A 15,674-nucleotide genomic window follows, 5' to 3' on the forward strand; every position below is an offset into this window, starting at 1 on the left:
TGTAAAAGTGGGTGCTGACCTCCCCACCCACTGCGGTGTGGTGTTAAACACCATAATCTTGGTTTTCCACAGGTTAACAAACAATCCACTATCGTGGGCAAATGTGTACAAAGCATCTGAATGACGCTGCACATCCCCTCCGGTAAGTCAGAAATCAACACAATATCATCAGCATATAGCAATAGTGGGATCCATGTCCCTGCCAACTGTGCTCCTCTATCACCATCCCTCTCAATGTAGTCAGCAACCTCATCCACATACATGTCAAATAGTGTAGAAGATAGCGGGCAGCCCTGTTTCACCTTGATAGTGGAGTGAGCCAGGTCAGAAATCCCCTCTGGAGTGCGTACATGACCCACTACTGACATGTATAGAGCCATGATCCCCCAAGTCAACTCTGTGGGTACCCCTATCTCCTATAGTCTGCGCATCAATCTAGCTTTGGGCACTATATCGAAGGCTTTGCGAAAATCGACAAAGCAACAATAGAGCCATCTCCCACGTGATCTCCCCTCCTCAATAATGGCTCTAAGTGTCAGAATGTGATCAAGAGTAGAGAAACCTCTCCCGAAACCCGCCTGTCCTGCTGCCCATACACCCTCTCTCTCTACCTATCTACTCAACTGCCGATCAAGGATGGATGCCTACAACCATGCCAATGTGTGTCCAATCATGATAGTGCGGTAGTTCCCAGGTTCCATAGGGTCCCCTGACTTGAAGATAGGTACGATAGTAGACAAACTCCAATTATCAGGTAGGCCCTCGCACATGGCATGGTTGAACATCACTCCTAGAAGCTCTGCAAGCAGGTCTCTGGCATGTATAAAATGATCTGCTATTAGGCCATCGTGATCATATGCTCTCTTGATCCTCATCCTGTCAATGGCTTTCTTTACCATCTCAGCGGTAAAGAAAGCACATGTGTGTGGGCATGGCTCTGACGGATCCGGAAGAGGTGGCTGCCCCGAGATTGTGTAGAGAGATGATGCATATTGACCCCATACCTCCATAGAAGTGATGACTGGGGGGGGAGAATGCCCATGGAAGAGTCGCCATGCCTCGCCTGAATCCTGGTGCAAAAACAACTGATATATATATATATACATACATATATATATATATATATATATATATATATATATATATATATATATATACATACATATATATATATATATATATATATATATATATATATATATGTATACATACATATATATATATATATATGTATATATATATATATATATATATATATGTATATATATATATATATATATATATGTATATATATATATATATATATATATGTATATATATATATATATATATATATGTATATATATATATATATATATATATATATATATGTAGAGAGAGAGAGAGAGAGAGAGAGAGAGAGATCCGCTGGCATCCAAAGCAATTCAAACAGCGCTGTTATAGCTGCTTGGCTTTTCCATTTACAGCAAGAGTAGCATATGTTTTTTCTTTTATAGCAGCAGCCTTGTGTGAAAAGCATTACTCTTGTAAACTAAATGCATACTAAAAAATATTCAAACAAAATTGAAAGAGTGAAAGAACAATGAAAACAAAGCATATTGTGTTCAACAACAGCTCTTTGTAAAGACCAAAAGGCAGTTAGGCAATTCAATTAATGCAATGAGCTAGAGCATTTAGAGGCTTCACCAACCCAACAAACTGTGTCCTTTGAAATTAGACCAACATCACAGGGCATGTCAAAAAAATCTTTGAGTGTAAAATAACCTGAATAGCAAGGTCCCTTGTTGGTAAAACGACGAGGGCACGTAATTTTTTCACAACACGTGTTGACAGCATCTGCATAATAGGCAAGGCATATGCAAGTGTTTTCCCACTCCCTGTGGGGGAGCATATGCAGAGATCCCTTTCACTTCCACAAGGTCCAATGGTCTGCTGCCAAACAGCTATTTGCACAGGAAAAAGAGCTTCAATTCCAACCTTCTCGAGTGCTGATATTAGCCTGCCATGGGGAAAACAAAACATTTAAGACTGTCAATTTACGTTCAAAATCCATACCAGCTTTACAAAATGTCACACAAGGAATCTAAGCCTGAAGGTTCCCAGCACCTACGCAATCTTTCTAATCAAGGCAACAACATTCTCGTCCATAGACATGCATATTCAACAGTTTTCAGTTTCTCAGCAAATTTTGGCAAGCAGCAGTAGTAAGTACATCACATAATCAGAGAGTGCTGTATATTGTTACCAAGGTTGCTAGGTATTTAAAAACACCATACAAAACAGGGTTGATGTGTACGATGTGTATTGTACAAATCTGTACATACTATACATTGTTCCGTTTTGAAAAAATTGTTCAGTACGCAAAAATACATACCGTTGGAAAATAACCTAACTGTGGACATTCTGAAACAATTTCAAAAGACATTTAGAGACGGTACTTTAAGAACATCAAATATTCAAGTAGATCCCAAAAGCCTTACTATTGCACAACACATCAAATACCTATCACCTCGTCTACAAATGAGAGCTACCAATATCACAACACAATAACAGCTCAAAATGAAAATACCCCATTCTATCACCTCTGAAAGGCTCATCATAGTGCCTACAAAAAAAACATCCAACTTGGTAGAGACATTTGGTATAGTATGATTCAGAATGTACAAAGGGAAGAAGCTTGAGCACTTTGCATTGAAAGATTATCATTGTGGCATTCAACTATAATGAAAAAAGTTCTGAAAACTCAAGGTTGGACACCCACGTATCCCATTTTCAAATTTTAAAAAAAAACCAAAAAGGTTGCATACAGATCAATGTGTACATATAGATGTTGTTCTGTATGCTATTTGGTACAGTATGGATTAGAAAGTTGAAAATATGCAGCCTTGATATTACAAAATAATTGCAACCAAACAAAAAATACTTCCAAGTACGCAAAACAAAAACTTTTTGGTTAAAAAAATGATATTCAAAAATGTCCATTTGAATATGCTTAAAAGGTTGAATGAGACAAGGGTCGGTTATGTACAAGTGTCACAAAACATGGACAGCAGCTATCGTTGGCTTTGGATGGCGGTTATAGTTGACCTTAGGTTCACACTCAGTGAACTCTCGCCTAGGCAGTGATACTAATCGTCCATGAGACGTGGCAGACAGAGGGAGTGGTGGTCAAGAGGACATCGTGGCCAGTTCACCACCACCACAATTCGGAGATAGGCGTAGTTGTGTTGTCACAAATATTTGTGTTACCCGTTGGTTGCCCTTTATGTTTTGTATATATGCTCAATTGGTTGGTATTGGGATCTATGTTGTTGATGTTAGATTCTTCATCTCCAGATGCTTCGCACCCTGCCTACTAGCTTCACACACATCACGTGCATTGGCCCTTGGTCCCAGCCATGCCCATCTTTCCTCTCTGCGAAAAGCTTGCTGGCTCCAACTTTGTCGTCTGGAAGATGAAGATCATGGTGATGCTTATGCAGTTTGACCTTTGGGACTGGCTTACCAATCCTGCAAATGTTGTGTGTCCCGGCCTTGCTCCTGCATCTGGTGCTCCTACATCGACATCGTCAGCTACTACTTCTTCTGTAGTTACACGTGCTGGCTCCTCATCTACTTCTTCTCATGGTACTGCTTCTGGCGGATCAGGTACTGTGGTTACACACGCTATGGTGGATCAGTGGAATCTGAACCATCACAGAGTTTACTCTTTCTTACTCATCAACTGTGCGGATAGTGTGTTGACGTCTTTACACTCTCACACCACTGCACATGAGGTAAGTCCATCAAAGTCTTTTCTAGGGCCAGGATCCTTCCGGGTGTCTTCGCCTCGTACATGTTGCAAAGGAAACCCCATACCTAATGTGCAGTGGTGTGAAAGCGTAAAGACGTCAACACGCTATCCACATGCTTCTGCTCCCTGATGAGCTAGCAACTTGTGGACACCAGATCTCTTCCAAGGGCATGGCAACTCGGTTGCTGCTCAAGCTTCCCGACACTTACGATTCCTTGTTCCAATCACTAACTACCTCCACGCGCCCTACTCCTATCACTTGGGAGGAGCTCTTACCCGCTGTGCAGCAGATAGCTTCGCGCATTCAAGACAGATCCACCTCAGACGCCTCTGCGAGTTCTGCTGCATTGATCTCTACATCCAATAGGGGTGGTAGTGCTCCCGGACACTCTAGACCTGGTTGTACACCTTCTCGCCGTGACATTACTTGTACCTATTGTGGAGAGAAAGGTCATTTTACAGCAAAATGTTATAAACGACGACGGGACCGCAAGAAGGATTCACATTGTGAGGATGGGACGGCTTCTCAACAGACGTCTGCCACCGCCATCTCTAGCCCTTCACAAGCCGATGGCTTCACCCTCTAGTTTCATCCACCTCCTTCTTCCCACTTATGATGGAGATCACATTTTGGCTTGGAGTTTGCCGGATTTACTACCTTGGCCTTCTTTCCTTTTGTGTCAGAGTGCTCTGCTTCAAGGGGGGTTCTCTCTCTTCCGTCTCTCTCTTCTGCTGACCTCCACCAATGAGCTCCCTGCTCGTCTTCCATCTTTCCCTCATATATCCTCTTCGGCGACTTGTTCTGTTGTTAGCCTCTCCATCCGCTTCCTTGTGCGAGTTGATCAGCCTAACCTAGCTTCGGTCATTATCACATTGGTGCTGGACGGTTTGTCGTTTTTTGTTTGGCTGGCGCTTCTTCTTTTCACACTCCACATTTGCCAGGCGTGTTGCATTTTCTTCCTTAGCGACTCCGCATCTATCATTGAGGGGAGTGTTGGATTCTTCATCTCCAGATGCTTCGCACCCTGCCTAGGCCCTACAGGCTTCACACACATCACGTGCACTGGCCCTTGGTTGTGGGTTGGCCACCCGTACACCTGCTGGATAGGGATCTTCAGGCACATTTAGGGTTCTGCTCAGCACTTTGCCCAATCGGACCTATTCTGGTCCTTTTCTATTTTTTCCTCATTTATGGGTTTTTTGTGCATGGCCGTTGGGGCTTCTGGTCTGCCCTACCTACTCCCTATTCTCCTATATATAGGAGGGGGGCGATGCACTCTCCCATTCCTCTTGCCATCTTGTACACAACAGTTTTTGCCATCTCAAGTTATTGGGGCGGGGGCTTGCCTGCCTTTTCCATCTGTCTCTTGTGTGTCCATCGCCATTCTCTCTCTCTCTCTCTCTCTCTCTCTCTCTCTCTCTCTCTCTCTCTCTCTCTCTCTTTTTGGAAATTGTCAAGGCTGTATATTACTGAGTACAATATAATCCCCAGCGGATGCCAAAATAGCCTATCACATGGGGTGTACAAGCTGAATGTAAGGAGGAGAGCCACTATAGTGACTACTCGACTAGAACAATCTCATGGTGGTCGGTGTGATGAGTGGAGGAGAAACCACTGAGGAGGGGCATAATGCCAAGTAATCTGACCACCGGTCAGTGTGAAGAAGAGTGGGGATCGAGCCCAACACCGAAGGAAGGAAAATCGGCGAGCCTCGGCTGCTCGAGATGTACCTAAGGAAGAATCTCACTACCAAATCAAGGTGTGAATGATGTCCAGCCAAATGGCAGTGAGGATATCCTGAAGGAGCTGTGGAGCCGCACTTAGAATGTGAAGACAACGAGCTCTCCAAACATTCCATAGTGTAATACTAGTGATGACTGAAAAAACTTCGTCACGTGTCTGAGAATCCCCCTGCCAAGCAATCTGTGATATCATAGCCAAAGTCCCTCACCGATAACCAGTCGAGGTAAGCATGAAGGCTGGATCTATGGCTGAGCCCTCGTAGAAAAGATGCGGGCCGGGCATCGGCATCAACCATGAGACAGATCCCCAAGTGAGAAATCCATGTTGAACGCCTATTCTGCTGAGTAGAAAGCAAACTGCAAGCCACACTACATGGGAAGCTGAGCATGACCAAAGACAGTGTGCAGGTGACTCAAGTAGTCGCAAAGGACAGCGAGTACATAATGGATCATGACCCATAGTAGCTAGCCAAGTCCCAACTGGAAGTCCCGCATGTGCAATCATCCACATGAAAAAAGAAATACGACGAGCCGCATGTAAATCCCAAATGGCAGACCAAAACTGCTGCAGATAGGCATGGGAGAGGCCTGAATGTAACCAGAAACGCATACGAGTGGGCTGCTCTGGTTGCCGTCTCATCAATGCTAACCTTCCAATCCTGACAGTGTACTCAGAATGATACAAGTGCACCGGTGGGGTCAGAGTGAGGCCAATGCCACTCTCCTGGGTCCCAATAAAGCTGAGATAGGACACGACCCTCCCACACCCAAAGCCTCCAAAGTGCAGCATCAGCGGAAGCAAAACGGGGGTCAACACAACGACGCTTCCCGCGTGAGCCAACTACTCGTATGGCCTCCCATCGAGCGCCGGGGGAGATAAGTTGTGGAGAGGTGGCATCATATGTCAATCTAGCATGAATCCCCTGAGAGTAGTCAGTATCAACTGTGAACAGCATGGTGTCTAAACGAACTAATAAGAGAGTGCTCTGATCAAAGAGGCCTTCCCAGCCACAATGGGGGGGCATCTGAACCGTGCCTCGCATGACTGCATCCCATTGTGAAGGAACGGCAGAATCAATCTCAAGCAGTCTGTCTGTCACCCCACGACCAATGTCATAATGTTCTGCCACAAAATCTGCATCCAGCATATGTGTCTCATGAAACAACTGCATAGAGGCAGCAGGGCCAATGTCCCAAGCAGCCCAATCAATGTGAGTCCTCTCTCCAAGCTGACGAGGTGGATTAACCAAAGAATTAAGAACTGTAACATTCCAAATGAGAGGCTGGCGCTCAATCTCCTCACGACATGAGGGAGGTGAGCGTATGATAGCCCATCGCATGGAAACCCAAATCTGAAGGAGCGATCGGAGGAAGGGTGAGAGGGTGGAGGTGGACAAGGGGGCATCCGTAAAGAGAAAACGATACCCTGAATGCCAAGTATGACCGTCTCTAGTGCCAAGTCGTGGAGTCACTGTGCAAAGAGCAGCCTGAAGAAGCATCTTCCAAGGTTCTTGGCCGAGAAAAAGACCCCGAACAATAAGCTTGGTAAGAAGTGCGGCTCTGTAACTCTGGATCAATAATGCCAAGACCTCCCTCTGACCTAGGACAAATGATCGTGGATCAACGAACTCGAGCACGAGTATCAGTAGTCCCATCTGTGCCACTCCATAAAAAGTTCCTCACTAGTCGGCGGAGCTGAGCTATCACACCGGAATGTAACATCCAACAAGAGGCCGTATACCATACTGTAGCTAGAATGACCTGGTTGGCGACCAATGCACGGCCAGCCAACGGCAGACGACGTGAAGACCAATGGCATCACAAGACAAGTTGTGTTCCCTCTTTAATTGGCAGTCGCTCTCAGCCTACCCATTCCTTTTTCCTTCCATTCCACGCTGCTCAGGAATGGTCCGAGGATCAGGTTCTACATTTTGTGCACGCACAGACTATGGCTCAGCTTCATTTATGGTTGTCTACTTCCGCTCCTGATGTTTTGTCTCCTCACTACCCTTCATGTATTGGTGCTATGGAGTGGAGTGATGTTTATGCTTGCTATTCATTGCCTATGGTCATTCATGTATCCTCAGATGTGGTGCTTCCTATGTCTATGCGCATTTGGGGTGTCAAAGCTGCAGCATCGGTAATGCAATGTAAACAAGCTGAGGTCCGCAGTTGGTGCAATGAGACACCATATTTTAGAGAGGGCTTGCGGGTTGCTTTCCTACCGCCTGAAGCTCACCCCTTGGATGGTCCAGCTGCCTCCAAGAAGATGCGTAGTTAGTCAGATACTATACAAACTCTTTCATGCAGTCTATGGATTTACATGTAGTTTCTTGGAATGCTAATGGTTTACAGACTTCTCGGGTAAAAGGTTCCCGTAAGCTTTTACTTCGCAGAGATTTACACACTCATGTAGTGGGCACTGTGGATATACTACTAGTACAGGAGCATAAGATTGCCACTCCTTTTGGCAATCTCATGCCCTCGGGCGCCCGCACTTTTTGGGAGCCTGCTCTGGGCCTTCATGGACAGAGTTGCGGTGTATGCATCTCACTGGGGCCATGTTACTTGGCCTCAGTTCAGCAGCATGGCACACTTGTCGTTGGCAGAGCAGTTTATGTTTCTATTCGGATTCGGGAATCTATCATTGGTTTTATGTCAGTCTATGCACCCACTACCCCTCCGGAAAGAGCTACTTTTTGGTCCTCCTTGGCTGCTGTTCTACCTGATGTAGACTCTTGGGTTGTTGGAGGTGACTTCAACAACATTGAGAGCGACTCTGATTGGCGAGCCATCACACCTCCAGTTCTATCATCCATTTCTCCCGATGAGCAGCCAGCTTGGGATTGATTTCTTCTAGCTATTCAAGGTGTTGACGCCTGGCACATACCCTCTTTTGGCCACCACCCTGCTACACTTCATTACTCTTGGGGGTTTCAGAGACAACAGGGGAGATTATTAGAGCGACTTGATCGTTTTTACATTGGCCCTCGGGCAGCAGCTCTAGGCGGATTTACTACTATATGGAGAGGGACCAACCTCTCAGATCATTTACCCACCTCATTGTTTATCTCCTTCACTAAATCCTCTGCACAGAGACGAGGCTACCGCATCCCTGATAGTGTTCTCACCGCTCAATTATTGCAGCACCAGATTCGTGACTTATGGTCCACGGATGCTTCTTATTGTGGACCCCTTGGAGAGTTTCTCGCTCATTGCATTACTCAGTCTAGTATTTACTGCCGTGACCAGACTGCTATTATTCATCGTCAGTTGAGAGTACGCGAGTCTGATCTTCACATCCCTCTTGGTTCCACTCAGCGCTTGCTTGAGGAGTGGCCTCAGGATGCTTATCTCGCTGCTAGACAGACAGAGCTCACAGAAGAGATTCGTCGCGTACAGGAGGCTAGGTCTGAGTTCACTCATCATGCTTCAGTATCTCATTGGATAGCTAAAGCTGATCGAATGAATAAAGACTTCTTCGCTGCGCATAAAGAACGCCCTCCTGGCACCACCCTTCGGACTTTGTGCGATGCTCAAGGGACACTACATATGCATCCTGATGTTATTCTTGATATGTCTGCAAATTATTTTGAGACAGTGTTCACTGCTGATGTATGCACTACTGAGGTTTTACTTGCCCGTGAGCAAATCTGGCAGCACACTCGACACCGTTGTACAGACACTATGGCAGAGATCTTGTTGGCACCCTTCACACTTGCAGAGCTCCATGCTGCTATAGAGAGTCTTGATCCATCCTCCTGTCCAGGAGAGGATGGCCTCACTAGAGCTTTCTTTTTGACATATTGGGATGTATTGCATATACCAGTGCTTCGCGGTTGTCAGGACATCTTTGTATCAGGATATATGCATCCGGATCTTTGTTCAGGTCTAATATCTCTTATTCCGAAGGGGGGTGACACCACTCAGCTCCGACAGTGGAGACCTATTACCCTACTCCCTTCGGTCTATAAGATATTAGCGTTACTGATCCGCCATCGCTTGCGTCCGTTCTTACCAGATATTATTCATACTTCTCAGACAGGCTTTGTCATGGATCGATGCATCCTGGATAATATCTTCACCTTTTATGAGGTAGTAGAGTGGGCCAGATCATCTTCTGAACCTCTCGCTTTTTGCATCCTTGACTTCGAGAAAGCATCCGATCGTGTTGAGTGGGACTTTCTCGAAGGATCTTTAGCCAGGATGGGTTTCCCTTCGAGATGGATCTCAGGCATTTCCGCTCTCTTCAGAACTGCCAGCAGTGCTATTACTATTGGTGGCTGTGTCAGTCGCAGTTTTGAGCTTTCTTGATCTGTCCGTCAGGGATGTCCTTTAGCAGCATATCTGTATCTGTTTGTGGGAGAGACTATGTCCGACTTTCTTCGTGCTCAGAGTCATGCATTTCGTGGCTTGACCATGCCAGTACCTACAGCTCCAGACCTTATCGATCAGGAGTTTGCTGATGACACTATGCTCATGTTGCGCTATTTGCTACCTGCTCTTGACGCCATGCGGGAGGCCCTACAGGTTTTTTGCATTGCCAATGGTGCACGCATTAACTGGCATAAATCCTATGGGTTACTGGTTGGCAGTGATGACATACCTACTTGGGGGGCTGTAGCCTAATACAACCAACCAACTCTCTCTCTCTCTCTCTCTCTCTCTCTCTCTCTCTCTCTCTCTCTCTCTCTCTCTCTCTCTCTCTCTCTCTCTCTCCACCTTCCGCTGCTCACTCTGACAGTTGAGTGCAGTGGTGCACGGATGCTTGTGCGCACCGTGCGGTGTGATGTGCGCGTGCGGGAAGGGGAGGAGAGGAGAAGTGCATTGTGTGGGTGGAGCAACAGTCAAGAAGAAGAGCTCCTTATTCTTTGTATATGTCCAAAGATAAGGAAAGTGTATGCAGTGGGCGGAAGTCCGGTCCCGAGTAAAGACACTTCGCCTTTAACCCTAACAATCTCCCACTTAAAAGTGAATGTGCCAATAAGTGGGTCCTACTAGCTAAGCTACTAGTAGATACAAGGAAACAAGTGAGAGACTCTCTCAACCTACGCCCAATGGTTCGCTCAATCGATCTACATGCAACTGTCGGCTCTAGTGATAAGCGAATGTGCGTATCCAGGCTAGAGCCTGCATGCAAATCCCGCAACCAACTTTGTATAGTCTACAACACAGTGTAAGTCATCGTACGACTGACAATCCCTGTCGCAAATGCTCCCAATGCAGCTACTAGGCCGTGCCTCAATACTAGTAGATCATACATGAGGCACCCGAACGCTGAAGAAATATGCACAAACCTGGTTGTACTAGCCTCCCCTACGCTATCTACATGCACTGCATCATCAAGACTGTCACGAGGACGTGGCAGTTATTAACCATGTCACAGAGATGTGGCAACTGCTAACCTTGGTTGTTGATTTCTTTCCAATGGGGTTTATTTTATTTGTTTAAGACCCTCTTTTTGAAGTAGCAAACGGTCGGACATTGTATGGCCAATGTGAACGGTAGATTCACCCGCAGACGGGAAGTGGTCGGCACTGGAATTCGTATGGTAAGAGGATGTCTAGGCTCAGAGCAAGATCATATAGGTCCCCCCGTCGCACTTAGCAAGTTGGTGGATACTAGGAAGTGAACTCAATTAAGGCGTAAAGTCAAGGTGGGACTACCAACAAAAAGTATCCGACAGTTGGGCCACATTGCATTTTTTGGATGCGGTCCCAATGAGGATAGATGGTCAGAAGACCAGTGGGAGCCCAACGGAAGCATCTCCTAAAATGAACTGCTATTTTGGGCCGTGAAATGTGTTCGCGTCATTACCTCCGGTATGACTAGGGGAACACTTTATAACTCTGCCGCGAAGTCAACTGACGCGTCGGTTCGGATATTTTTAAGCGGCGAACCCGAAACGGGAAAATACTTGAAAATGCGCCAAGTGTCACATTTTGGTGAACTTTCCTCTTGCAGAAAAATGGGCGCTGATTTTTATGCTGGGAGAGGCCTCATTTGCAACCTGTCACAGGTTAAGAGCTATGGAGTGCTTTCTTTCCCTCTCATGTACACTGTGGTGCTAGGAGTGATGCCCTACACACTACACACTGCTCTCTCTCCCCCCTACGTGCAGTTATGTGATGCCCCACAAGAGGGCTACTCATTTGACTGATGTACAATTGTGTGGGTTCATGCTTTTGTGCTGAGGCAAGAGCCTCCTTGAGCAGGAACAGGGGTAGCTAACTGCTGCTCCAAAGCAGGCACTGGTGAGGGTCATAACCTCACCGTACAGGTGCAAAATCAGCGTTGTGTATGCGCTGTAATTTCACTGTTTTTCAGCCATACGGACGCCAGGACCATTGGGAATCGTGCCCCACTGGCAGAGGACAGTTAGGGGACTGTTTGGGGCTGAAAACAGGGCAAAAACCAGTAAATACAGCGTGCTGAATTTACTGTTTTTGGACAGGAATCAGAGGGTATACGACAGTGCAAGCGAGTTCCAGCAGGGGAATTGGTTTCGCGCAAGTTTTGGGGCTGTTATGCTGCCGAAATTTGGCCAAATCAAATGGTATCTAGGTGGATACACGTGAAGGATTCCCAGGACCTTACCTTGTAATTTACCCTCCTTAAGAATAAAGAAATACCGAAAGGGGCGCCAATTTTGGGGCCTACAGGTTGTCGGCGTCTGCTCGGAGCATTCTAGCTTCCGAGCCGTGTGTGTATTCAAGTGTTAACTCCCGTCGCAGGTTCTCTTTACAAAGTGCTCTGTGTGTGTGTTTAAAGTAAAGCATTTCGGGTGAAAGCCAACGCCTACCGCCCTACGGGCCGGTTTCATGGTTCCGTTGCTGGGACATCAATCACTTTTTCCTCAAAGAGTGAGCCTGGATTGTTCAGGGTAAAGACACACAGTGCAAGAACGCGGGGATTACGCTATGGCCGACAAGGGGAAGGGAATTATGGAAGAGGGTTCCTCTCCAAAGGACAGGCAGGAGATTCCTATGGTTTTTGAGATTGGCGAGAGCTCACGGCCACGTCAGTCTGTACCTACTGTCAACGTGAATGTCCCTCCAGTAGTACAGGGCTTTATGACAGGGCAACTTGAGGATGATGCGTTTAAGACTCAGTTAGTTGCCACGGTGAATGTCTTTTCGCAGCTGGTGCAGAATCCGAGGTTTATGGAATTCTTGCAAGCGTCACCAGTGCAACAGCAAAATAGGCAACCTACGCCGCGTACGGAGCTTGTTGAAGCTCAAGCCCAGGTACTTCATGAGGCGTAGGAGGAAAGGGAACACTCGCATGTTGCGGAGTCGGGGGCTCCAAAGCAGATTCCTCCCGTGCTTGAACAGGTGGCTAGAACGCCTATTCCACAAGTTATGCCAGTTCAGCCCGCCACCTTTCAGAGCCAGCATGCTGTCTTGAATGGACAGGGAGCTGGATACCAGGCTATGCACTCAGTTTTTCCACCACCCACGGTACATCCTGGGTATTTCGGGGGTGGATCAGTGTTCCAAAGTATGGCTGGTTATGCGTCTGGAAGTCAGCCGCATCATGCCAAACCCCATGTATGGTACTATCGGCATGCAGCAAGGTTTCCACGGCAACCAGGGCCAGTTTGGGGTGCCACGGGGTCATATTGGCATGGCTGGTTTTTCTGGACAGCAGCCAGATATCGCACCTCCGACGCAAATTGTGAATGGCCAACACGTGCCGATCATGCCTACTACAGTGCCCATGTTGCAGACCATTCCGTATGACAATTTGGGGGCACTAGAGAAGCCGAAGGCTTACAAAGAAGGTGGTGCAGCAGTAAAGTTCAGTACCTTCAGTGGTTTCGAGGACAAGACCAAGGCACTTACTTTCCTCCAGCAGTTTGATACAGCTTATGCGGGAGGGAATTTTACAGAGGCCTCGAAGGTTAGGAAAGCTGCCACTTTCTTAAAGGACAATGCGCTTACATGGTGGACGACATTGTTAATGCAAGGACAGGCACCCGCCACTTGGGTTTACTTCAAGAAAATGTTTGCATCTGCTTGGCTATCAAATGAATTTGAAGCCGATGTCCTAACAGATTGGCACCAGCTTACGGCAGCTTCGTGCAAGAGCTTGCTGGAGTACAATAGGAGGTTCTGTAAAGCATTACTCTCAGTGACCTCCTACAGATTTGTGCCATTGACAGAGCAGATAGAGAAGTATTGTTGTGGGCTGCCAAAAGGGCTTCGAGATTACTGTACAAAGAACAGAGTGGCTACCCTTACTCAGCTTATGGAAGTTGCGAACACTGGTCTTGCCCTGTTGAAAGGAGAGGACAGTGGATTTCCGAGCAGTGATAAAGGAGGGCAGCAAAAGAAAAATTCAGCGAAGAAGCCCTTTGTGAAAACGGCTCCTGATGCGTCACAGGGGTCTGAACAGGCCACCAAAGACAAGGATTCAGCTGGGACTTCTAGAGCGCAGGCAAAGAAACAGAAAAGGAAGCCTTTTGTGCGCAAGTCGCTCGAGGAAAAGAAGGTCCTAATGGCTGAGAACAAATGCTTTATATGCGAGCAGCCTGGTCATATCTCTATCAATTGTCCACAAAAGAAAAGGCCAGCTGACTCAAAGGATAAAGAAGACCAGAAAGGCAAGAAGCCTAAACCCACGGCAGGTTTAGTGCCAGACATGGTGGGTGACAGGCCCAGCACAGATGCCAGTGAGTTATGCAGGGCATGGGGTAAAGTTAGGGATCAGACGGCACTCATCTTCTTTGATCCAGGTGCCAAAGCCAACTTTATCTCACCAGAGTTAGCTATGAAGCTGGGCATCAAAGCTGAAGAGATGGGGTACACAGCAGAGGCAGGGTTGGCATGTCCTGGCCACTCAGAGTGTGTTACTCCCATCATTGGAAAACTGCGTCTGCATATTCAGTCGTATGTGGACACTGAAGAGTTTTACATCATGCCGCTGGAAGGTTGTGACGCCTTGTTGGGGATCCCGTGGATGTTCCGAGTGCATGGAGTCTTGGATGCCTACAACAAAAAGATCACTGTACAGCATAGGGGCAAAACTCACATCTTGGATGTAAAGCTTAAAGGAGAGTCAGTCCCTATTGTATCTGCTTCTGCTATCACTTCTGTAATAAAGAATCATCTTTCTGTGTACCTGATTTTTGCATGTGATGTCTCAGATAGGGATCAGTCAAATTTATCTGTGTTAGATAAAGAAAGGTCAGCATTTTTGCAAAAGTTTAGTGACTGTTTTTCTGATTCATTACCGTCGCAATTGCCGCCAGAGAGACCTGAGGACCATCGGATAGATTTGGTGCCAGGGTGTAGCCCACCAAATAGACCTCCCTACAGGGTTAGTGCGGCGCAACAGAAAGAGATTATGGGCCAGGTTGAGGAGTTATTAGAGAAGGGGCTGATTCAGCCTAGTTCTTCACCCTTTTGCTCCCCAGTGCTCCTAGTGCAGAAGAAGGATGGCTCATGGCGCATGTGTATTGATTACCGTGCGTTGAATAAGAATACCATCAAGAATAGGTTTCCTATTCCTCGCATTGATGATATTCTCGATCGTTTAGAGGGTGCTGCAATTTTCAGCAGGATAGACCTGAAGAGTGGGTACCATCAGATTCGTATAAGCCCAGAGGATGTGCACAAGACTGCGTTTAGAACGACATTTGGTCTTTATGAGTTTCTAGTGATGCCGTTTGGGCTAACAAATGCTCCTGCCACGTTCAACAGAATGATGGACCGGATTTTCCGCTCGCATCAACACTTTGTTGGAACATTCTTCGATGACATGATTGTGTATTCGAAGAATGAAGAGGAGCATAGGCGTCTCTTGACCATTGTGTTCGAAGAGCTACGCAGTCACAGGTTACTTGTCAATCCTAAGAAAAGTGAATTCTTCCTCGAAGAGAACCACTTTCTGGGCCACATAGTCTCAAAGGATGGTGTTAGAATGGATCCCGCAAAGGTCGAAGCTATCAAGACATGGCCAGACTTGAAGACTGTGCACGATGTCACAAGCTTCTTGGGATTGTGTTCCTACTATAGAAGGTTTATCAGAAATTTTGCAGAGATAGCATCGCCTCTTCACGCATTGCAAAAGAAAGAGGTCACTTTCAGATGGACCCAAAAAGAGATTTCAGCTTTTAGTCTCTTAAAGGAAAAGT

The 15,674-nt window shown here is 46.6% G+C and overlaps 1 protein-coding gene across 2 annotated transcripts in view; it reads right to left on the reverse strand.

Annotated features, from left to right (window-relative positions):
* The window catches only part of RH1 (RNA helicase 1), a 112,611-nt gene that overhangs the window by 79,189 nt on the left and 17,748 nt on the right, over positions 1 to 15,674 (reverse strand). For both annotated transcript variants that reach the window (XM_086487286.1, XM_086487287.1), the window contains exon 2: positions 1,765 to 1,999. In XM_086487286.1, the coding sequence (XP_086343412.1) occupies positions 1,765 to 1,999 (235 nt within the window). The remainder of the gene's footprint in view (positions 1 to 1,764; positions 2,000 to 15,674) is intronic.

The sequence above is a fragment of the Adiantum capillus-veneris genome, chromosome 17, assembly GCF_014529385.1.
Source record: "Adiantum capillus-veneris isolate H3 chromosome 17, ASM1452938v2, whole genome shotgun sequence".
Classification (NCBI taxonomy): domain Eukaryota; kingdom Viridiplantae; phylum Streptophyta; class Polypodiopsida; order Polypodiales; family Pteridaceae; genus Adiantum; species Adiantum capillus-veneris.